At 38.7% G+C, this 22,701-nt stretch overlaps 3 protein-coding genes across 3 annotated transcripts; 2 read left to right on the top strand and 1 right to left on the bottom strand.

Annotated features, from left to right (window-relative positions):
• Positions 1 to 1,982: 1,982 nt before the first annotated feature.
• On the top strand, positions 1,983 to 18,539 carry LOC148876410 (AP-2 complex subunit sigma). Its single transcript, XM_088966777.1, has 7 exons — positions 1,983 to 2,214; positions 2,303 to 2,418; positions 2,503 to 2,601; positions 2,741 to 2,791; positions 3,944 to 4,117; positions 16,968 to 17,027; positions 18,167 to 18,539. The coding sequence occupies exons 2-7, from the start codon at positions 2,416 to 2,418 to the stop codon at positions 18,206 to 18,208; spliced, it is 429 nt and encodes a 142-aa protein (XP_088822903.1). The 5' UTR covers positions 1,983 to 2,214; positions 2,303 to 2,415; the 3' UTR covers positions 18,209 to 18,539.
• A 1,377-nt stretch (positions 18,540 to 19,916) lies between these two features.
• Positions 19,917 to 21,047, top strand: LAP5 (Chalcone and stilbene synthase family protein). The gene has a single exon (XM_088966776.1). It carries the CDS (start codon positions 19,952 to 19,954, stop codon positions 20,921 to 20,923), a length of 972 nt encoding a protein of 323 aa, XP_088822902.1. The 5' UTR covers positions 19,917 to 19,951; the 3' UTR covers positions 20,924 to 21,047.
• Positions 21,048 to 21,203: 156 nt separating this feature from the next.
• Positions 21,204 to 22,647, bottom strand: LOC148876408 (uncharacterized). Its single transcript, XM_088966774.1, has 3 exons — positions 22,421 to 22,647; positions 21,852 to 22,303; positions 21,204 to 21,765 (listed from the first exon to the last, which is right to left on the bottom strand). Exons 1-3 carry the CDS (start codon positions 22,500 to 22,502, stop codon positions 21,325 to 21,327), a joined length of 975 nt encoding a protein of 324 aa, XP_088822900.1. The 5' UTR covers positions 22,503 to 22,647; the 3' UTR covers positions 21,204 to 21,324.
• Between the last annotated feature and the right edge of the window lie 54 nt (positions 22,648 to 22,701).

Below are 22,701 nucleotides of genomic sequence, written 5' to 3'. Positions count from 1 at the left end.
GAAGTTAATCATAGAAGAATGGGAGAAAGGGAAGAATATAGAGCAAAAAACTCACTTATTGTTTGGAAATTAAAACAATGCCAATAGAAGCTGAAGGAGTGGAACAAAGAAATATTTGGAAAAGTGGAGGTAAAGTTAAAATTTCTTGAAGAAAAATTCAAGAAGTTTAGTGGAAAGTGAACAATGAAGAAAAAGTGAATTTGGATGAATTTGTAGCTGAATATAATATGTGGATGGCTCAAGAAGAAAGTTTATGGAGAATAAAATCAAGAGAAATTTGGTTGAAGAAGAGATAGAAATAGAAAATATTTCTATCAAATGACAAACTTTAATAGGAGAAGAAATACTTGGGAACATTATAACAAAATTTAAGAATTAAAAATTCTTAGTTATTACTTAAACATTTATCCTCTAATTCCTTCCCCAACTTTGTATCTATATCTATCTAAAGAAAGTTTGAATTAAAAATTTAAGAATTACTTAAACATTATAACAAAATTATATATTATATTTAAAATATTTATTATAAATACAAAAAAATATAATAGATTTAATAATGTTCAGATTATTAATAATTTTATATTTTGACAAAATTCTTAACTAAATTATGTAATAACAATATAAATTATAATTTTATGTTTTATTCAATTTTATAACTAAATAATATTTTAAAAATTATAATAACTTTGTTATTTAAATTTTATTTATATAATAAAATTTAACAAATTAAATATTTAAATAACTAAATATTTTAAATATCAAAATATTAAACGTAACTAAAATTTAACAAATAAAATATATTTAACAATAACAAAATAATGTAATAACATTAAAAACTTTATTAAAAGCAGAGAAATAATTAAGATATATTTAACAATAATTGTTATTAAGAAAGTAAAATATAAATAATTCAAAAAATTATAAATATTATTGAAGTAATGAAAATAGATTAAATAATTTAGAGGTATTGAAGCTTCTAGATATCAAAAATATGTAATAAATTTCATAATAAAAATATTCTGAATAGATATTTAAAAATAGAATAATAGTTATAATTATTATTATACTAATAATAAAAATATTATTTCACGTATATCAATTCATAATTCTAAAAAATAATATTCAGAAAAATTAATATTTATTAATAATAGTTTTAAAATTTTTATCTATATCCATTATATATTTATATATACTAAAATTAATATTTATTGTATTTTCAGTAATTATTAATTTTATTTTTGTGATCAATATATTTTCAATAATTATGTATATATCTACTTTTAGTTTGTTATTTAATAGTAATTTTTTAATAATCATTGGGGATTAAATTATTGCTATTTATTAGTGATTAGATTATTAATTTAGCTGAAATTAATTATTGTTATTTTCATATTGTAATAAATTTATTAAAATAGTATATACAAATAAATAGTTATTAATTATTTAAAGAGTTAAAATATAAAAATATTGTGTCCTCTTACGTGTTTCCATTTTTTTAACTTTCGCTTAACTAAGCATAGGTCCTGCTAGTTTTAAAGAAGAAACCCATCAAGGAAAGTTAAAATCAAACACTGAAAAAACACTTATCTTATGTTTGACATCTTTTTTTTTTTTTTTTCTATTTGGGAACGTTACTGCTAGGTAGGACGTTTCCTATAGCAACAACCACACATTCTATTTGGTACCAGTGCTCCATGTTTGTTGTCAGCACTGGTACCCATTATAGAAAGTCCACATCACGTCCTCATTGGCAGCAATAAGCTGCAATCTGAGAAAACGTCAAATTCGGTGTTGCTCCAAACCATGCCTCTCAATTTCTAAGGCATATGGCTTGGAACACTTTTTATAAAAAAAAAACAATCAGGCGTTTCTTAGAGTACCATTCCGTTTTCTGGAGCAACGCATCGATGCCAAACAAACGTCTAAAAAACACTTGTTCAAAACATGCCTACTTAAAAGCCCACCCAAACACAGCTTTAGATGGCTCCGTCGAATATCTCTGTCACATATGTCTTGAGTCTTGACTTCATCAGACGAGGGTAGACCGTACTACCGTAGATCACACCTATTCAAGCCGGGCTTCAGCACACCAACAGAATACGTCTAAGCCCGAACCCGGCCCTAAGATCGTGAGCCTAAAATTTATGCTTGAGCCCGAGGCCGTGACCAAGTCCGATGGTGTATCCGGCCCATGAACAGGTCTGAGGTAATCAGGTAAACGGTCCATCTATTCCAAATTTCCAATTTCCGAGTTCCAACATTGTTTCCCGTACCTGGTTCAGTCGTTGGTGTTGTTCGACAGAGACCAAACCAAAGCAGAACCAAGATCAAGTTCGTCCTCCTTCCTTGCCCTAGATCCTCGTTTCCTGCATACATTGATCATATTTCTCTTCGCCTCTTCCCTCTCTCTCGAAAATGGTAATCTCGGCTTTTTTTGTTTTAATTGCAGAAGGGATTTTCATAAACTTTTAAGGTCTGAAAATGTTGTACTTTTTATTGCAGATCCGGTTTATATTGCTACAGAACAGGCAGGGCAAGACCCGTCTCGCCAAGTATTACGTTCCTCTAGAAGAATCTGAGAAGCACAAGGTCGAATACGAGGTAAGATTACCTTGATTCTTCATGAATCATTTTTGTTGACAGTTTCTTTATAATTCTTCTTTTTTTTTTTCTTATTTTACGCCATCGATACGAAGAGGTACTGAGCTTATCCAGGGTTCCGTTTCTGATTCCTTTCCAGGTTCATCGTTTGGTTGTCAACAGGGATCCCAAATTCACGAATTTCGTCGAGGTTGGTGATCTTCCACCCTGTTCCCCCCCCTCCCCCGTCTCTGTTTCATAAAATTAACTCCATTGTTTCTCATTTTGATAATTTACTTTAGGCTTCATTTTAGTAACCATGCTCGGGGATATTAGGCAAGATTTTCTAATCTTATTATAACCGCATTAAAAATCTGCTCTATAAGAAAAAAAAAGAATAAGAAAAACTTGTGTAAATATGCGGGGAGATCTGCACAGGGTCAATTAACAAATGTTGGATTGAGATGTGCTGTCACAGTGTTTGGGTTTGGCCAAATTCGTATATTATCCTTACGAGGTGTTATATTAGTATCGTCCACAATTTTAATGTCTAAAAATTATGTTTTCTTTCGGTTCATATGATATGTTAAGTGAGTACCCTTGGTTTCAGATTACAAAACCTATTTGTTACAAGAGTTGGTAGGAAATCGATCCAAAGTTGACTGAAGAGGGATCCAATCCTTTTTGGATCAAACCCCATCTGGATTCCTCTTCTCTCATCTCATGTGAACTCAAATATGAAGATGCTTATTAATATACTTCTCCCAATATTTTTTGTTATGTTTCTTAGCCATTCAATAAATTACCAATCATGTTTGATACATAATTTTCATTATTACTTATTGTAAAAAATGGATTTGTGTTTAAAACCATATCTGGAATTGTAGTACAAACTACAATGTTGATATAGAGTTGAATATTATTTTGTATTTTGTCAGTGTTGTGCAGTATAAGTACAAAATATGAGTTCTTTAGCTTTCTTGTCATGCTCTGCAGTGTCTCTTAATGTGATCATTTGTGTTATAGAATTCGGCCTTTTTTTTGAGGAAAAAAATATTCTGATTGGCTGATAATGTCTGTCCAACAGTTTTCCTTTTTCTATGGGTTTATAGTATTATACTGTTGTATATTCCCAGTGTACATCAATACACATGAGATGATATAATTGTTTACAATGAACTACAATACAATACTTAAAAAGGTATTCTACATTTTACAATAGAAAGCTCAATATCTGCCTCTGTTCCAGTATTATTTTATTCAACTATTTTACTGGGATGAGTTACTCTGGCTATTAATAGAATGATCTTTCTGGCTTTTTCCTTAAAGAGATCATTGAGTTTCTGTAAATCTTATCTTGCAGTTCCGCACACACAAGGTCATCTACAGGCGCTATGCTGGATTATTCTTTTCAATTTGTGTTGATATCACAGACAATGAATTAGCATACTTGGAGTGCATCCATTTATTTGTGGAGATATTAGACCATTTCTTCAGCAATGTGTGTGAGCTGGATTTGGTATTTAATTTTCACAAGGTGTGTAATGTGCCTGTTGTTTTATGTTGAACTTTTTTCTTTTCTTGTTCATAAAAAATGGTTTTCTTTTCTCTGCTCAAGTTAGCTTCCATCTGATAGGTTGTAGGCTTTATTTTTAGACTAACAGGGGTAGAAATTCTTTCTTGTTGCTGTTATTTTATTATTATTATTTTTTTTAAAAGGTAAGGTAAATTTATAAGATTAAACTTTTAAGAGTACAAAACAGAACCTGCCAACAAGGCAAACCTGAGAACCCCTCATTATAAGCACCAAATTGACTGATTTCTCAGTAACTGAGCTACATTTATATGTTTGAATTCTGGGGCGACTGAAATCCAGGATATCAGTTTACCAACAGCCATCTGACAATTTTCCTCAGGCCTTCTCACTCTTTGTTTAAAAATTCTGTTGTTTCTCTCAGACCAAATAGCCCAAATCACTGTTGCCGGGATGGAGGTCCAGACCAGTTTCCCTCTTTTTTCAAATTACTGATCTTCCAGCTACAGAACAAATCCTTAACAGATTTTGGCATGACCCAACATATCCCCACATCCTTCAAGAAGTGGTACCACACCTGGGCAGCAAACGAGCAGTGAATGCAGAGATGATCTGTAGACTCAGGGTGATCATCACAAAGGGCACAAGACTTATCCGGGATGTGCAAGTCTCTTCTTTCAAGATTAGTTCTGGACAGACATTTTTTTTAAGGCCATTTTCCAGACAAGGAAATTAACTTTTGATGGGCTAACTGAATTCCAAACCTGCTCAGCAGGAAAGTCCCCCACTGCCACTCTACTACTGAGTCTACTAGCCATAGATTTTACTGAGAAATTACCCTCTTTGGACCAGACCCAATTCCACTGATCATCTTGATTATAGTCAATGTTTTGAACCTGTAAAGTTTCCAACAACCTCATAGCTTCTCAGACTTCCCAATCAAAAAGACCTCTTCTGAACTAGGGAACCCATGTCACCTCATTGCCCAAGACTGTGTATAACTCAGCCACTGAAGCATTCTGGTTGGAAGCACACTGATAGATGAGAGGAAACTCTTCAACCAAGGTATGGTCCAGACACTAATGATCTTTCCAGAATTTAACCCTATCCCCTTTACCAACTTTGAGACTAATTCCCCCATCAAACAAGGGGAATAACTTCATGATGTTTTTTCATAAAGAGTAGCCCCAGTTAGGAGGGGGGCTCTTGTTCTCCAATTTCCCCACTCAACCCCGAATTTAGAAGCTATCAGGCTTCTCCACCAGGCTCCCCTATCAGGCTTTTCCATCAGGCTTCTTGTTGTTGTTTTATCCATGGTTTAAAGTATTGATATGCCCGATACACATGTATAGGCATATTGGGTGTTTTGATACTTCATAACTTTTTTTATTTTCTTCTTCAAAATTGTTTCAAGGGGTTGGTTTTAGGCATGCTTACCCCCTGAAAGTTTCCAAATTCCGAAATACCCCTTATTTGGGGTTCCGGGAAGCTACCAATACGATACGGTATGCCTGATACGGGGCATATCGTATCAAAATTTTGAACCTTGGTTTTATCATGTTCCAGATTTTAGAATACCTAGTTTTAGGGCCTAAAAATCACCTTGACAGTTTAATCACCATTGTATATTAGCCTCCTCGATTTGGGATCCAATTATTGAAAGAATGGAGAGAAATTGGCATCCAGGAAGGCAAGGTATCTCTCTTTTGGGGGTAGGGTTATTCTGATAAAAAGCACTCTTTCCAATTTACCTACTTCCTTTCTCTTTTCCCCATCCCTAACAAAGTAGCTAAAAGATTGGAGCAGATTCAGAGATGTTTTCTTTGGAGGGGTTGGGAAGAGGAGAAAAAAGTTCACCTTGTAAGTTGGGATCAAGTATGTCTTCCTAAGGCCGAAGGTGGTTTATGCATTAGGAAGTTGAAGAGTTTTAATTCTGCCCTCCTTAGCAAGTGGATTTGGAGGTTGTCGGCTGAAAGTGAGGCCTGGTGGAGATCCCTCATAACTGAAAAATATGGGGTGGAGTGGGGTAACTGGAGATCTAGGGATCCTCTCCCAAGTTGGGGTAGTTCCCTTTGGAAAGGTATCATGAAGAATTTCTTTGTTTTCATGGAAGGGATTTCAGTCAAGATTGGTAAAGGGGATAGAACTAAATTTTGGAAGGATCCTTGGTGTTTGGATGGGACTCTAGCGGAGTCTTTTCCTCTACTTTTTCAGTGTGCTTCTAACCAAGAAGCTTCTGTAGCTGAGGCTGTTGTTCAACTGGTGGTTCTGTTACGTGCCCCCCGCCCCCGCCCTCTTTGGGAGGAATCTATTTGATTGGGAGTTAGAAGAGATTGTGGATCTGATGGCTCTTCTTCAGAAGCAGAAGATTGATCTGCTATCGGAAGACAAATGGTGCTGGAAATGGAATCCAGATGGTGAGTTTACTGTCAAATCCCTTGCCTCTAAGCTTTACTGTTTGGGCCTCACTGATTTCCCTGCTTCACAGATCTGGAATTCTATAAGTCCATCAAAAGCCAACTTTCTGATTTGGACGATGGCCCTTGATAAATGTCTTTCCAGAATTAATCTTGTGAGGCGGGGCATCCATATTATGGATCTTTCCTGTGGTCTTTGTGGGATCCTAACTGAACCGGCAGATCATTTGTGCATTCATTGTCTGTTTTCCTCTCAGATTTGGGGACACTTTCTCAAATCCTTGGATATCAGTTGGGTTATGCCTAGGTCGGTTAAGGAGCTTCTCTGTTGCTGGAATGTTAAAGGGCTAAACAAGAAAGGGAGTCTAGTGTGGAGGACTATTCCTGCTGCTGTCTTATGGTTCATTTGGGCTGAAAGGAATAGTGGGATTTTCTGTAATAGAGCTAAAAGTCCTGAAGATATCATTCGGAGAGCTGTGGGCAAGCTGATATCTTGAGTTTCTGTTTCTGAGGAATTCAAAAGTCTGAATTTGTCTTCTTTCCCTTGCTCTAATTCCTGGTGGAGAATGTAATTGCTGTGGTTTAAAGGCTGCCCTTCTGGGTCTGAATCCAGTTTGCATGCGCTTTTGTTTTGAATAAAATTACCTTACTTTTTCAAAAAAAAGAAAAAATAATTGAGATCATCTGTTTTGCATATTATCTTTATAGGTTTTGGACAGTGTTGTCAGACTTGCATTAGAACAGTCTGGATTACCCAATGGAAAGGTAGTGATTAGAATGACCGGTTCCCAAAAATGCCAAACTGGTTAAGATGCTATATAGTGACCATGTTATAGGTGTTAGACCTTTTAATAGTTGTTTTATGATGTATTGTTGTTTTAATAATCATATTTTTTCTTTGAGCGAGTTGGCTCAGATGGTTGATCCATTTGACTTGTGGCCCAGTAGAAATGAGTTTTTGATGTTTTTTGATGAATAATAATAAGTTTATTGATTCAGAAGCAAATTAGAGTGAGTTCATACATCATCCCAACGAGAGGCGCGAGCTGCAGCCCCTCCTTGAAACTTACAAGTAAAATAGGAAAGAAAACAAGAATCACAACTGAGCCCAAAATAATTCTTCCCTATTTATCCCTTGCTTAGCTAACACATCTGACAAGGTATTTGCTGATCTCCCCACCCACTGTACAGTGACCAACATATTCCTTGTCAACCAACTAAATTTCTTCATTTCATTCTTGTATCGCCACATAGCCTCTTCAGAATTTTTCAACCAACCCACCACCACTTTGGAATCCCCCTCGATTATTAGGTGTTGTACCCCCAGCTGGTTTGCAAATTGGACCCCTTGTACAACAGCTAAAAGTTCTGCCCTGATGGAATTCCCAATTCCCAAAGGACTTGAGTAGAGCAACAAAATCTTTCCCTTCTCATTTCTCAAAGCACCCTCCACTCCGGATAATCCTGGATTACCTATGCTGCTTCCATCAAAGTTCAACTTAATTGAGCCTTTGGGTGGAGGAGACCAACTTGTAATTGATTTGACCTTTAAAGATGAACACCTTGCTACTGTTGACCAATTTCTCCAAATGTCATTAAAGGAGAATTGATGAAAGATTTCCAAGGTCTTTAGCCAATGTGTTGCCCTGTTTAACACACAGTCTTTCAAATCTTGGCTGTTCCTTTCCTTATCTTGAAAAATTCTGAGATTTCTTTCTTCCCAAAGAGTCCAAGTCAAGGCAGCACGAGCACATCTCCACATAATTCTCCCTATTTTTGTAGGCCAATAAAAGGTAGAATGGTTGAAGAGCATGTGAACTTCTTCTGGTAGACTCCAACTACCCCCAAACAACGAAAGTAGCCAAGCCCAAAGGTCTACAGAAAAGGGACAAGATACTAATAGATGGTAACAATCCTCACCGTGAGCTCTACAGAGGATACACCAATTAGGAGAAATACAGAGAAAAGATACACCAATTAGGAGAAATACAGAGAAAATATACACCAATTAGGAGAAATATAGAGAAAAGGTCTTCTCTTTTATAGGTTGTCTAAAGTGTTTACTTTCCCATGGAAAACTTCCCAACAAAAAGCCATAATTTTTGGGGGAACTGGCCTACACCAAATTTCTTTTGACGGAAAGGGTTGGTGAGTAGGAAGTTAAGAGATGGACTTGAAAAAAGAAGCACAAGTGAATGTTCCAATGGGTCTAGGAGTCCAAACCCTTTTATCTGGCTTGGAGGGATGCAAACAAACCTGATTAAGACACCCAAGCAACAAAGAAAGAGACTCAATTTCAGCATCCCTAAGTCCTCTACGAAACCCAAAATCCCAAGTAGGATCCAAGGGTGTTCCCAAAGGTGAGACAAATTTTGAGACCACCTCTTTTTTGTACAAAGAAATAGAAAAAAGCGAAGGGAACAAATCCTTTAACGGTGAGTGTCCTACCCAAATATCCTCCCAAAAAAGGATAGAGTTGCCAGAACAAACTTCATACCTGATAAAATTGAGGAATTGAGGAAGGGTGTTGTGAATAGCCTTCCAAGGTGCTGCTAGGTTAGCTTACCTCGATACACCAGCATCCCATCCATTCTCTGACCTCCTATGAATGCTTCCCACCACCTCATGCCACAATCTCTCTCTTTCCAAAGGCCATCTCTACAACCATTTCCCTAACAAAGCTTGATTCTTTCTAGTTACCCTCCCAATTCCCAAACCCCCCTCTTCTTTACTTCTGCACACAATTTCCCAATTAACCAAGTGATCATTTCTCTCTTGTCCCGGCTCCCATAAGAAGTCTCTCATCAACTTCTCCAGCTTCCTAGCTTCCCTAACTGGTATCCTAAAGACAGACAAATAATAGGTAGGTAAGTTAGCCAAGGTAGCTCTTATTAGGGTAATTCTTCCTCCTAAAGAGATATAGTTCCTCTTCCATGAGACTAATCTCTTTTCAAATTTTTCTAACACTGGGGTCCAAAATCTACTCTCCCTAGGATTTTCCCCTAAAGGAAGCCCTAAATATGACATAGGCCAAGCAGAGGTGGAACACTCAAGACACTCCGCAATAGCCTCGACCTCCCCTACCTCCAAATTTATACCTACTACGCAACTCTTTTCCAGATTTATTCTCAAATTAGAGACACTTTCAAATCCTTTTATTAGCTCCTTTAGGTTTGCTACCTTTTCACTAAGACCTTCACAAAAAATCATTAGGTCGTCTGCAAACTGAAGGTGGGTGACGAGGACTTGGTGTCTCCCTATTCTCCAACTCCTAATGGCATTTTCGCTGTCAGCCTTAGTAATGATCCTACTAATCACATCAGCTACTAAGGTAAAAAGGAAGAGTGAAAGTGGACCCCCTTGCCTGACACCCCTGCAAGCTGGAAAAAAGTCTCTCACCTACCATTTACCAGAATAGAGTAGTGACAAGTACTGATACACCCAAAGATCCAATTACACCACTTGTCCCCAAATCCACCATTTCGCATAACCTCTAATAGAAATTCCCAATCCACCAAATCATAGGCCTTTTCAAGATCCAATTTACAAATGAATCATTTCCTACTAGACCTTTTCATTTCCTCCACACACTCATTTGTAATTAAGATCTGATTTGTTATTTGTCGCCCTTGAATGAAAGTCCCCTGAGTTTCACTAATGATGGTAGGGAGGACTGTTTTGATCCTCAATGAGAGCAAAAATGTGGCATTAATTCCAGGGCTTATAGTGTGATTGTTTGCAAATTCCTTAAAGACTTCAGCTAGATCCTCTTTCAACACCTCCCAACAGTCTTGATAAAAACACATTGTAAAGCCATCTGGACCCGGAGCCTTGGATCTATCCATTAGAAAGACAACTTTCTTATTCTCTTCTTCATCGAAATCCCTTTCCAACCACCTTGCCACTTCATCAATTCTTGGCCAATCCACCCTTTCCACGACTGTTCTCTCACTCAAAGGCCTTCTATAAATCGATTTGAAGTGGTCCACAAATTTTCTGGCTATGTCATACTGGTTGGTAATCACCTCCTCTCCTATATCTAGCTTGGTCACAAAATTCTTTTTTCGTCTCCCATTTGCCAAATCATGGAAGAATCTAGTGTTCCCATCGCCTTCCTTAATCCACTTGTATCTAGATTTTTGTCTCCAACTGATTTCTTCCCTCAATAACACTTCTTCCAATTCCTTTTTTAATTGTCTCCTTAACACTCTGTCCTCCCCGGTCAGCCCATTGTGAGATCCTTTACATCCAAATTCTCTATTCGAGAGATTAGGCCCAATTTTTGCTCCTCAATTCTACCAAATCGATCTCTATTCCACTCTTTTATTTTGGCTCTCAACCTTTTTAATTTCTTATGGAACTTGATCCCCTTCCATCTTACCCCCCTCTCCTCACCCCACCACTCCTTCACCTTTTTCACAAAATCTGGATGGGTAAGCCACATATTTTCGAATCTAAAAGGTTTGGGTCTTATAGGAAAAGACTCAGTTCCTATTTGGATGGGACAGTGATCGGAGGTGACCCTAGGTAATGCCCTAGCAACCAAGTTTTCCAAACTATTCTCTCAGGCAAGGTTAAAAAGGAATCTATCCAACTTCGAGCACAAAGGGGTTTTCTGAAGGTTGGACCAAGTGTAATTGGCTTGCAACAGAGGTATTTCCTTCAGTTCACAATCTTCAATAAAACCATTAAATTTCCTCATGCTTGTTGAGATTACCTGTTAGGGATTACTGGTTTCATCAAAGAATCTAATGACGTCAAAATCCCCGCCCAGGCACCAAGGACCATCCCATAGCCCCTTGATTGCATATAGTTCCTCCCACATCTCATTCCTCTCTCTATAGGAATTAGGGCCATAAACATTGGTTAAGACCCATACACACCCATTTTCTACATTTTTGCACTTAATGGAAACTGAGAATCTGCCTATCAATTCTTCCACTACTTCCACCACATTCTCCCTCCACAGTGTTACAATCCCTCCCGAGGCTCCCCAAGAAGGAGACGAGCTCCAACCTAAACCTCTAGACCTCCAAAAACTCCTAACCCATTTCCCATCTAATTCCATCAGGTTTTTCCCTTCGGAGTAGGTCTTTGATCGTCCTTCTCTTCCTTGCACTCCCTAACCCTCTTACATTCCAGCTAATAATTTTCATTGATACAAAATAGCAAAGGAACCCAATAAGAGGCCATATTCTCCTCATTTTAGGTCCTTCCTCCTATCCCCTCTACCACTGAATTCTAAATCCCCCTCAATGTCTGAAATTAGCCTTTCCGCTTCAGATCTTTTTTTCTTATTTGTTCCTCTTCCCCCCCCGTCCCCCTTCTCAATTTCTCCATCATTTCCAACCAATGTTTGAGAAAGAATTTTACCCTTCTCACACTTATTTTGGCTACAACATCTTTGTACGAATCCTTCCTTTTTATTTTGTTCCTCCATCATTGTACAGATCAACTTCCAAATTCTATCCGCCTCCCCCTTACTACACTTCCTTCCAACACCCTCTCTCCTCCTTCCACTATCACCCTCTCTTTTTTATCAGAAACTCCTGGATGGGAAGCTGGGATATCTGTTACAGGCATAGCAAACAAGTCAGTACCTAAAACAGAATTGACACCCATACCTGATAGAACGGGGGTAGGACTAGAATCACTGGAAATGACTTGCTGACAGATGGCAAATGGTTTTAAAGCCTTTCCCCCTTTTGGACAAGGTTGTGAAGTAGACATGGTGAAAGAATCACTTCCTGACGACCTACCCACTTGGAAAACCTTTCTCTGTGTTTCCGACATTGGAATACCCGCATCCATCCTCACGGCCGATTCTTGTCCCTCTTCACCAACATCCTGTAATTCATTAGACTCAGGGTCAGCTCCCTCGACGAAGGGAGGAGTTTTCACAGCTTTAGAACCAATTTCTTCACCATTCCTAGTCTTCCCGCCACCTGCCTCTTCAGTCTCTTCCTCTAAAAACAACAACTTTGTATGCAAACTTTCTGTCTCAAGAAGATCATTGTTGCTTTTCAGAGACAAACTTCCCAGACTTAGCGTTTCGTCTCTATCAGAATCGTCATTGCTGTTTTGTTCACTCAACCAATCTTCAAGCCCTGTTCTGTTCTCATCACTAGGCTTCAGGTATCTCGGGTTGCACCTATCTGGTGAGAGACGGTTCACCAGGTTGGAAGGGACCCACTGTAGAGAGCCTCGAGACTGCGAGTCTTGAGTCTTTTTTGCGCCTGATCTGTTCGGTCGAGAGGAAGGGTTCGGGGTTGAAGAAGATAGACGCTTTATCTCGTTGACAACAATTAATTTTTGCATTCAAGGCTCCACTTTTTTTTTTTTAAATGAAAAAGAGATGGAAGACTTTTCAGACTTTAAATACCTCATCCATTATTTCCACCATATTTGCAGCAGAAACTTTTTTTCCATCTCATTTAATTTCTTTTAATATAAATGTCATGGAAAATAACTTGCTTCTGTTAAAGGATTGAAAATATGGCATAAGTGGTACTGCGGTAGCTTTTTTCACCTTGAATTTTCTGTTTGATATTATGGTTCTGAAAAGTACCTACTTACAAATAAATCCTACTTATGTGACTTCTCATGCTTCTTAGTAGTGTTCATTCTCAAATCTTGATCAGCATTCAGTTCATATTCCTTTATTAGGAAAAATTCCATAAATAATGGCATTGATGATTATCTCTGGGGACATATTTTTCCCTTGAGAAGAACATTGGAACTGAAACTTCTAGGTTATGTCTCTTGCCACATACAATTTTCAATTTTATTGAGAAATAAGCTTTTAATTTATATTAAGTATGTTAGCATAATTGACAGTTTTGCAGATTCTCTTGGACTTGCACAACTAACATTACAGAGGAACTATTATTTTGTAATTACTATACTTTTTGCTCTTTTTGAATATTCATAGCATTGTACAGCCATTCACTGTAATGGGAGTTTCTCCCATTCACATATCTTTAATACAACTATATTTTACTGTTTCTCAAAAAATAAAAAGAAAAAAAAAGAAAAGAAAACAGTTTTGCAAAGTTTATTTCATGCTCATAGTCAACATGAATATTTTATTCTGAATGTGCATTTTTTCAATTCACACTTAACCAAGTTCTCAGAATGCAAGAGATAAAACAAGAGTGGGTGTGAGAATAGAAAACTGTGATATAACTCAGGGTGCAAAAAACTTCCAATTTCTGCTTGCATGTGTAATCCAAACTATTTTGAATATTTTATTGGCTGATAGAAATAGCATCATGCCCTGTGGAGTAATTAGAGAAGAGACATTAAATGCTATACATTTTTGTCTTGAATACCATACATCCTCAACTGGTTCTAACGTGGCTTGAAATGTCAATTGGATTTATACTTAGATCATTGCCACCAAACTCCATACCGATCCTCAACTGGTTCTAATGTGGCTTGAAATTTCAATTGGATTTATTCTTAGGATCATTGCCTCCAAACTCCATACTGATCCAGCAAATTTGATATAGTTTGTCTGCGATATGGTAATTTACTAAGTAACTTGTATTGGGACAGAAACACTCTCATTTTGTTTTTGTTTGAATATACTCAGCTCTTTTTCTTTGTTTGGTTCACTTGTTCCATTTTGTTTGATTTGACTGTCCAGTTCATTTGGTTTTGTATGAGTCATTTGATTGATCTCTTTTTGAGATTGTTTATTTGATAAGTTAATTCTAGAAGTGAGAAACATTTCTTGCTGTAGATCTTAAAGTAGATAATGTTGATTTGTGAACCTTGTCAAAATTGCCTAAAAGTCCTGATTATTATGAAATATGTGAAAAACTAATTGATGTATTTAATAATGTTTGTATGCATGCATATGATAGGGTTTGTGCAATAACTAATAAGCATTTAAAAGACAAAAAAGAGCAGGAAAGTACAGCGTTTTGACTTCTGAGTGTATCTCTGTTTATGCCAGTTATGGCAAAAGGCTTGACCAACTCTATGTTATGGTTAAACATTAATTGGATGCTAAAAGCTCGTACCTCGGTGATATGGGAGGGAGAGATTAGGGAGAGTGCTGAAGTGCTGGGGTGTGAAGTCTCGGGGTGGCCTTTGAACTATTTAGGGTTGCCTTTAGGTGATAATCCCATGAGAGAGAGCTTTTGGAACCCAGTGGTGGAAAGGTTTGAAAAAAGAATGGTTTCTTGGAAAAAGAACTACCTTTCTCTTGGTGGGAGAATTACACTTATTAAGGCCACGCTTGCTAATTTACCTATCTATTTCCTGTCGGTGTTTAAAATCACAGTGAAGGTTGCTAATAGATTGGAGAAGCTAATGAGAGATTTCTTGTGGGAACCGGGAGAGGAAAAGAGGGATCATAGAGTTAGCTGGAAGATAGTTTGTAGGAGTAAGACCTATGGTGGTTTGTGGCTTGGGAATATTAGGAGAAGGAATATGACTCTGTTGGGAAAGTAGTTGTGGAGATTCCCTTTGGAGAAGGAGAAGCTATGGGCTAGAATAGTGGCAAGTATACATGGGCTGGAGCATAGTGGATGGGACGTTGGAATTAGAGCTAGGACCACAAGCAATTCTCCTTGGAAAGCCATTCATGATCTGCTACCAGTTTTCTCCCCTAATATTAGATATGATTTGAATTCCGGTAACTCCATAAAATTTTGGGAACAAACCTGGGTGGGGAGTGCCCCTCTAAAGGATCAATTTCCTTCTTTGTATGCTCTTTCTGATTTGAAAAATGAGCCAATCTCGTCCTTCACCACCCCGTCCTCTTCCACTTCTGGGATTGGGTGGAACTTGGGTCTAAGAAGGGATTTGAGGGACTCAGGCTTTGACAATATTTTGAGCCTTATTGCACTTCTTGATAACGTTGTCTTAGACCCCACTAGGGCGGATTCTAGAATTTGGACACCTACCCCCAATGACATCTTTTCTTGTGCTTCTTTCTTCAAAGTTTTAAGTCAGCCCACCAGTCCTACCTTCCCCCTTTTCCTGTTGATGAGGTTTGGTGCAGAGCAATACCTCCTAGGGTTGGTAGTTTTTGTTGGGAAGCCTATCTGGAAAGAATCAATACTGGTGATCTACTCCAAAAGAAGAGACCCAATACTTGTTTGTCACCTCAGTGGTGTGTTCTTTGTAAAGCGCATGGGGAGACTGGTTTTCACCTACTGGTGTCTTGCCATTTTGCGAGGTCAATTTGGGAATGGGCTTTGTCCCTATTTGGATGTAGCCGGAATCCTCCATCAGACTTGCAGGGCCTTTTTTCCCCTTCTTTTTTCAGGTGGCGGATAAAAAGGGGAAGGGCAATGTGGAGAGGACTAAGGGCTGTAGTATGTTGGACACTTTGGGAAGAAAAAAACTCCAAGATATTCTCATAAGCTCAGAGAGTAGCAGATCTGAGGGCTATCATTCATATTAGGGTGGTACAGTGGCTGAAATCTTTGGAGCTTTTCACAGATTACACTGTGGATGACATGCTGAGGAAGTGGGGTGAAATTGCAAGTTGCACACAAACCAAGTTAGTAATGAGTGTGGCTTGGACCCCTCCACCTGGTGGATTCATGAAACTAAACTTTGATGGGTGTAGCAGGGGAAATCCGAGACAATCGGGGATTGGGGGTGTTTTTAGGGATGAAAATGGGGTCATTTCTGCCATGTTCTCAGGCCCAATTGGAGTGGGTGACTCACTTAGAGCTGAGATCTTTGCAGTTATGGAAGGAGTCCAGAAAGCTAAGGAGTTGAACATCAGGAAACTCTTAATTGAAGGGGATTCAGAGGTGGTGATAGGGTGGCTAATTAAAGATCACAATGGCTTATGGAAGTACAATAATGAGAGGAGGAAATTCAAGTGGCTGGTGCGGGAGATGGAAGTTAAGATACGTTGGGTTAAAAGATCGGCTAATTCCCTAGCTGATGGTTTAACTAAACAAGGGGCAAGAAGGGATTCACTGTTTTGGGCTAAGCTGTAACTGTAGTGTGTTTTCTTTCTTTTTTTCCTTTTCTTGAGTTTCTTTGTTGCTCTTGGAAGATGGGCGTTTTTTTCTTCCTATTGTAAATCTTCTATTGATGAGTTAATGAAAGTGTTATTGATCAAAAAAAAAAAAAAAAGCTCGTACCTCTGTTGATCTCAAGGGATTGTAGATGGTGAGATAAGATGATTTTAGTGGCTAGGAACTCTTCCCATGAGATAGCTGACCCCATATGGTCAGTATAATAGAAACTCTTCTAAGGGGATATGATTGTCTTCACTGTATTGTATTTTGTAGTACATATTTATTTTCACATATGCATACAAGGACTTGCCTTATGGACTATAAATTGCCAGTTCTGAATGCGTCAATGGTACTTTTTCTCATGACAAGTCAACAATAAGCTTTACAGTGCTATATTTTTCTTTAGCAGTTCCTTATGCATGCTTATTTCGGTTTCTGTGACAGGTTTATCTGATACTTGATGAATTCATTCTAGCTGGAGAGCTCCAAGAAACAAGCAAGAAGGTCTTTATATTTTCATATATTTTAGTCTTTTTTTTTTTGGTAAAAGACTTAAACCTCCCCTGAGATTTCACCTAAATACTGAAACATCCCCACTTTTCAATTTGGACTTGGGCTTCCCCTCTCATATTTATAAACTGTTATCTCTAAGGAGGAAGAAAAATGACTAACATGGTCCTGGGTTAAATTTGGGATTATCTTTGTCTGTAATTAATTTAGAGAAACAAAAACCCATCATCTTCAACCTTGGAACATTAAAAAATTTACTGCTGTTCACACCATGGCTGCATCCACCTGCCGCCAACAAAGCTCCAGTAGTGTCATACAGGTGTATTTTCTTCTCTCTGGAAACAAATACTCATCCTAAGATCAACTCTCGTCATCTCTTGTTCTTCTTTTTTTTTGTCTTTTGGTATTTTTATGTTTGGTTTTGTAGCAATTCTTCATAGCTTGGTTCTGTTGAAAAAAACAGAGGGGAGAAGGGGAGAAAGAAGGGAGAAGATGAAGGGAAAAAAAAAACAGAATGGAGAGAGAGAGAGAGCTCATGTACAGCTAGTCTGTTGTTCTCTTAGAAAATTTGAAGAATAACGATGGATGTAAAGGTCTTTTTTATCCATATAATCAAAGAGGTATTAAGGGAAAAATTGAGATTTTCAAGAAAAACTGAAATCCACATGCTAACAGATGTGGATGGAGAGTCGACCAATGGGAGGTTTTTGTCTACTGATGTTACCCAAGAGGGGAGGTCTAAGTCCAATTTGAAAAGTTAGGGGATGTTTCAGTATTTAGGTGAATTCTCAGAGGTGGTTTAAGTCTTTCACCCTTTTTTGTTGATTACTATTTTTTAATTTAGTTGTGTAATTGAACTAAATTTAGGTTGTTATTTTGTTGGGGAAAAATGCCATATCCCTAGGATGGGATTACCAAATGACATGATCTGTCTAAACCTCTCTACCTGGCTGTCGAATAATATATTTCAGCTACGTCCATGACATCATGGCAATGTCTCCCAAGCCAAAAGGCTTGCCTTTGGGCTTTTTGCACACCTGGTGCAATAGTGGCACTAGTCTTTTTAAAGCTGTTGTAATGGTACTTCTGAGGAATGAGAAGCTGGTGATTGAATTTGTTTCTAAACCTTGCAGGCGATCATAGAGAGAATGGGGGAGCTGGAAAAGCTAGAGTGAGAGAATTGATCATGTAGAGAAGGATGTTTAGCAGTTTGTTTCCGCCTTGTTGCTTCATTGTTCAGTCATTTATTTATCTTCACAGCTAATATCAGCCTCATAGTGCCAGGAAGAGGTGCAACAAAAATGGTGGGGGAATCATGGTTTCTTTGTTATTTCATTCCTTTTCTTTCATTTCCTTGTCATATATGTGGATTGTGGTGGTAGGAGGAATGACTGCCAACATGTGGGAGTAGCTGTATGTATACGTGCTTGAATTGGGATGAGCTTATTATTCCAGAAGATTTTTTTGTAATTTCATTCATTTGTATCTCGAATGGTCTTTGTTTCAGATGTCTTCATTTTATTTCCCTTGAAAAAGCGTAGCAGCACAGCAGAACTCAATATTCTAGTGGTCTGGCAATCCCGTACAATTAACGCAAGACCAAGGATTTGTCTGCATCACTGCATGGTTCGCTCAGGCTATGTTTGGTTTGATAGAAAATAAGACAGAAACGGAATTCTCCTCAACTTTCTGTTTCTCTTATTTTCTATCAAACCAAAAATTATGTAGCTGAGGTTGTCCGATCATGATTCACCAGGGAGCGCGGGTACGAAATACGAATGGCTGACAAAATAAATAAATAAATAAACATGATGACGAGTAATGACTAATGAGTAGCGATGGATGTAAAAATTGCACTTAGAGCCCGTAAGGTTCACAGGAATAGGGTCCAGAATTGAAATTGGCCATTCAGATTCCAATTGTTTGATTGGATAGAATTGGAATCTCATTTTCATTTCAGATGGAATGACATGACCATTTCCTCTCTTTCCATTGGAAATGAAATCCCATTCCAGTTGATTTCCTGTCTGAATCAAACAGACGATGGAAATCAAACAGACATGACCTACTTGAACCTCAAGTGTTGCCAAATTATTCAATCTCTGCAAGTTTACATGCGTCGCCAAGGCGTCACCATTTTAGTATGATTTATAATTTATATAATGGAAAAAGTAGAGTCCTGAATAATCACATTGTGTATGATTTAAATAAAACAGAGATCCACACCACCACAAGGCCCACAACCACAACCGATCAAGGGCAGTAGTATATATACGAGTAGTACCAAATTCACTACTCCACACCAAACCTCTACCTGTAAGCCAACATGAATGTCTCGCTTCTCAACTAATCCATTAAAAACTCTAGCAAATGTAATAGCACTTCACATGCCCTTTACATAAAATGATAATACCCCCATCTTCTTTGAGTTTTTCTCAATTTCTATCTAATTAAAAGCACAGTGGTTTTGTATATATTGGCAAGCAGCCCAAGCTTAATTATAGAATTCTTGAAACTTGAAAGGAAACAGAGTAGCTCCGGCAACAAGATCGCCATCTCTTGTGAAATGGGGAGTGAGGGAGATACCATACAAGGAGGTCTGCTGCCAAAGAAGGTCAGCTCAGGGAAAACTAAACTTCTGGCACTTGGCAAGGCATTTCCCAACCAACTTGTGATCCAAGAGTATCTTGTTGATGGCTACTTCAGGAACACCAATTGTGATGATCCTCACCTCAAGGAAAAGCTTGCCCGACTATGTACTCTCTCTCTCTCTCTCTCTGTCTTCTTTTTTTTTTTTTTAATATTTGTAGCTAACTTTTTTAACTTAAATATTTTTTTTAGGTTAGCTAACTTTTCCGTTAATTATTTGTCATGTACATTCAGGCAAGACCACAACAGTCAAAACACGGTACGTAGTCATGTCAGAAGAGATTCTGGCCAAGTATCCAGAGCTTGCAGTTGAAGGCCTGCCCACTGTAAAGCAGCGGCTGGATATCTCAAACAATGCAGTCACACAAATGGCCATTGAAGCTTCACAAGCTTGCATCAAGAACTGGGGAAGGCCTAGTTCAGACATAACCCACTTGGTCTATGTGTCTTCAAGCGAAGCCCGGCTGCCCGGAGGAGACCTCTACCTTGCCAGAGGACTTGGGCTTAGCCCCGAGGTCCGTCGAGTGATGCTCTACTTCATGGGTTGCTCAGGAGGTGTCGCAGGCCTCCGCGTTGCCAAGGACATTGCTGAGAATAACCCCGGCAGCCGTGTTTTGCTAGCAACTTCTGAGACAACCATTATAGGGTTCAAACCTCCAAGTGCCAACCGCCCATATGATCTTGTGGGGGTTGCCCTCTTTGGCGATGGTGCTGGAGCCATGATTCTTGGCACAGACCCCATACCTGGCGTCGAGAGGCCTCTCTTTGAGTTGCACACTGCAATACAAAACTTCTTACCCGACACTGAGAAGACGATAGACGGGCGGCTCACAGAAGAAGGAATCAACTTTAAGCTAGAGAGGGACCTTCCTAATATAATTGAAAATCACGTACAAGGTTTCTGTGATAAATTGATCCAGGCAGTTGGGTCGGGGTCGTCCTACGATGATAACGATTATAACAACATGTTCTGGGCCGTTCATCCGGGTGGGCCGGCAATCTTGAACCGGTTGGAAAAGAGGCTCAACTTGTTGCCTGAGAAGCTGAGTGCTAGTAGGAGAGCTCTGATGAACTTTGGGAATGCAAGCAGCAACACGATTGTGTATGTTCTTGAGTATATGGTGGAAGAAAGCTTGAAGATGAAGAAGGAAGGAAAACAAGACTCCGAGTGGGGTCTCATACTTGCTTTTGGACCTGGAATTACCTTTGAGGGGATTCTTGCTAGGAACCTCCTTGTCTAAGAGTAGTTTCTCTCTCTATCTTTTTCCCTGCTTTCTCTTTCATTTTATGCTAAACTGAACCAATTCAATGATTCTTATCAAGGAACATATTCAAGTATTTTAACTTCTGTTGTGGTACTTATGCAGAACTCTGTGATCACTGATCACAGATTCCTTAAAGCATTCAATCACTTGGTTTCTGAGCCAAGTGATTAAAGAAAACATTCAATCACTTGGTTTCTGAGCCATCACTAATAGACCCAGTAATTCAAAATAACTCTCAGCGAACAGCAGCACATCAATGATCAAGCATTTCCTGTAACCCTTCAATCAATTTGTCTTTCTTTCTAAACAATCAGAAATGAAACACAAAATGGTGTCAAGGAGACACATTCATCTTCATGTGGCCCAATTCCAGAATTTCAATCATCTTCTTCATCAGGAAACCGTAGGTGCTTGCCCTGTGGTGCTGGGATACCCTTCAATCGCAAGATGCTAGGGGAAACAGGAGAGCTCTCGGTGACCTCTTGTCCTTCAATCTCATCATCGCTGTTGTAAAGAAATCGGATATGTTTACCCAGAAATTCAGGCATTCTATTCTCCTGTATGCGTACCTTGCTCAACCCTGTACACAGTTCATCCACCAATGCTCCCTCTTCTTCAGTATAATCTCCTTCTTCGTGGTCTTCCTGAACATGCCTATAAACCCGCAGCTTGCTTTCTTGTTCTATCGTCATAGTGGAGTATGATGACGAACCAGATATCTCGGGTTCCTCAGAAATGCTTAGAAGTATTAACGGAGTTGATGGCATCTTTTCCAGTTCAAGAGTTTCTTGCTTCAATCCTTCGGTGATCATTACGTCCTGAAAGCATGATAAGAAGATCATTAATTAAGAAAAGAAGCTCAAATATTGTTCAGTTGTAGTTTTTGCAAAGAAATAAATCATACCTTGGAAGCCTTGGATCCCTCCTCTAATTCAAAGGCTGCTGTTGTAGATGTCGGGTGATTGGGTGTGGTGTCGAAACCGCCATTGCAGGAGAAATTTGGAGCGTGGGGTGTATTGGCGGGAGTGAGGGCAAGAAGTCCTGACGAGGAATTTAGGAGGATGCCTTGTAAACCAAGATCAAAGCGATGTTCGAAAGCGAGTTTCGAGAGATCGGCTTCATCTTGCACCTTCTGCAGGAGGGTCTTAACCTGCCTACGGAGCAAGGACTCGCCCGATCCGGGTGCCATCTTTGGTTTAATCTTCTTCTTGATCAGGGTCGAAGGGGTTTCCAAGTTGTTCATGGCTAACCCGACAATCGGCGAATCATTCGTCACTTCGGCGAGGGGCCCTACCGTTTCGTCTGATTTATTGTTCTTTCGTCTTGAAAGAACCTTTTCGGTGCCTTCACTTTTCTCTGAGAGATTGACACAGGAAAAAGAAGCTGGGAATAATGACTTGTTTTTTCTTTGTACAGGGACCTTTTGGCCATTGCATTCATTTCGGGTAAAAGAAAAAGAGAAAGAAAGCTTACCAGAAACGGAGGAGGGATTGTTGTTCCATGACACCTTGGTCTGTGATTGCGCGAACCTTCTTTTTGACGATGGAGTTCCCATTTATCAAATCAAAGAAGATTGCCGGAAACCAGTCGTCGAACAACCGTGAGCTTTTTTTTACCAGATTCCGTTCCTTAGCAGGAAATGAATGTTGAATGGGGATGATATTTCTTTTCTATACCCACATCTGCCGAAAAGGTTTTGAAACTAGCCCCTATATAACGGTCTAGGGCCCCCGTCCAGATTTTCAAAATTACGA

The sequence above is a fragment of the Nelumbo lutea genome, chromosome 1 (assembly GCF_056320005.1).
Source record: "Nelumbo lutea isolate HS-2025 chromosome 1, American lotus-T2T, whole genome shotgun sequence".
Lineage (NCBI taxonomy): Eukaryota > Viridiplantae > Streptophyta > Magnoliopsida > Proteales > Nelumbonaceae > Nelumbo > Nelumbo lutea.
The sequence above is the reverse complement of the archived record's forward strand: the minus strand, read 5'-3'. Positions and strand labels throughout refer to the sequence as shown.

Bases quoted from the DNA above. Each gene is read 5' to 3' on its own strand.
- LAP5 (XM_088966776.1), top strand. From the start codon at position 19,952: ATGTCAGAAGAGATTCTGGCCAAGTATCCAGAGCTTGCAGTTGAAGGC.
- LOC148876408 (XM_088966774.1), bottom strand. From the start codon at position 22,502: ATGGGAACTCCATCGTCAAAAAGAAGGTTCGCGCAATCACAGACCAAG. The intron at 22,304-22,420 runs GTAAGCTTTCTT...TCAATCTCTCAG, and splicing joins CAATCCCTCCTCCGTTTCTG to AGAAAAGTGAAGGCACCGAA. The intron at 21,766-21,851 runs GTATGATTTATT...TCATGCTTTCAG, and splicing joins AGGGATCCAAGGCTTCCAAG to GACGTAATGATCACCGAAGG.
- LOC148876410 (XM_088966777.1), top strand. The intron at 4,118-16,967 runs GTGTGTAATGTG...TTTCTGTGACAG, and splicing joins TGGTATTTAATTTTCACAAG to GTTTATCTGATACTTGATGA. The intron at 17,028-18,166 runs GTCTTTATATTT...TAAACCTTGCAG, and splicing joins TCCAAGAAACAAGCAAGAAG to GCGATCATAGAGAGAATGGG.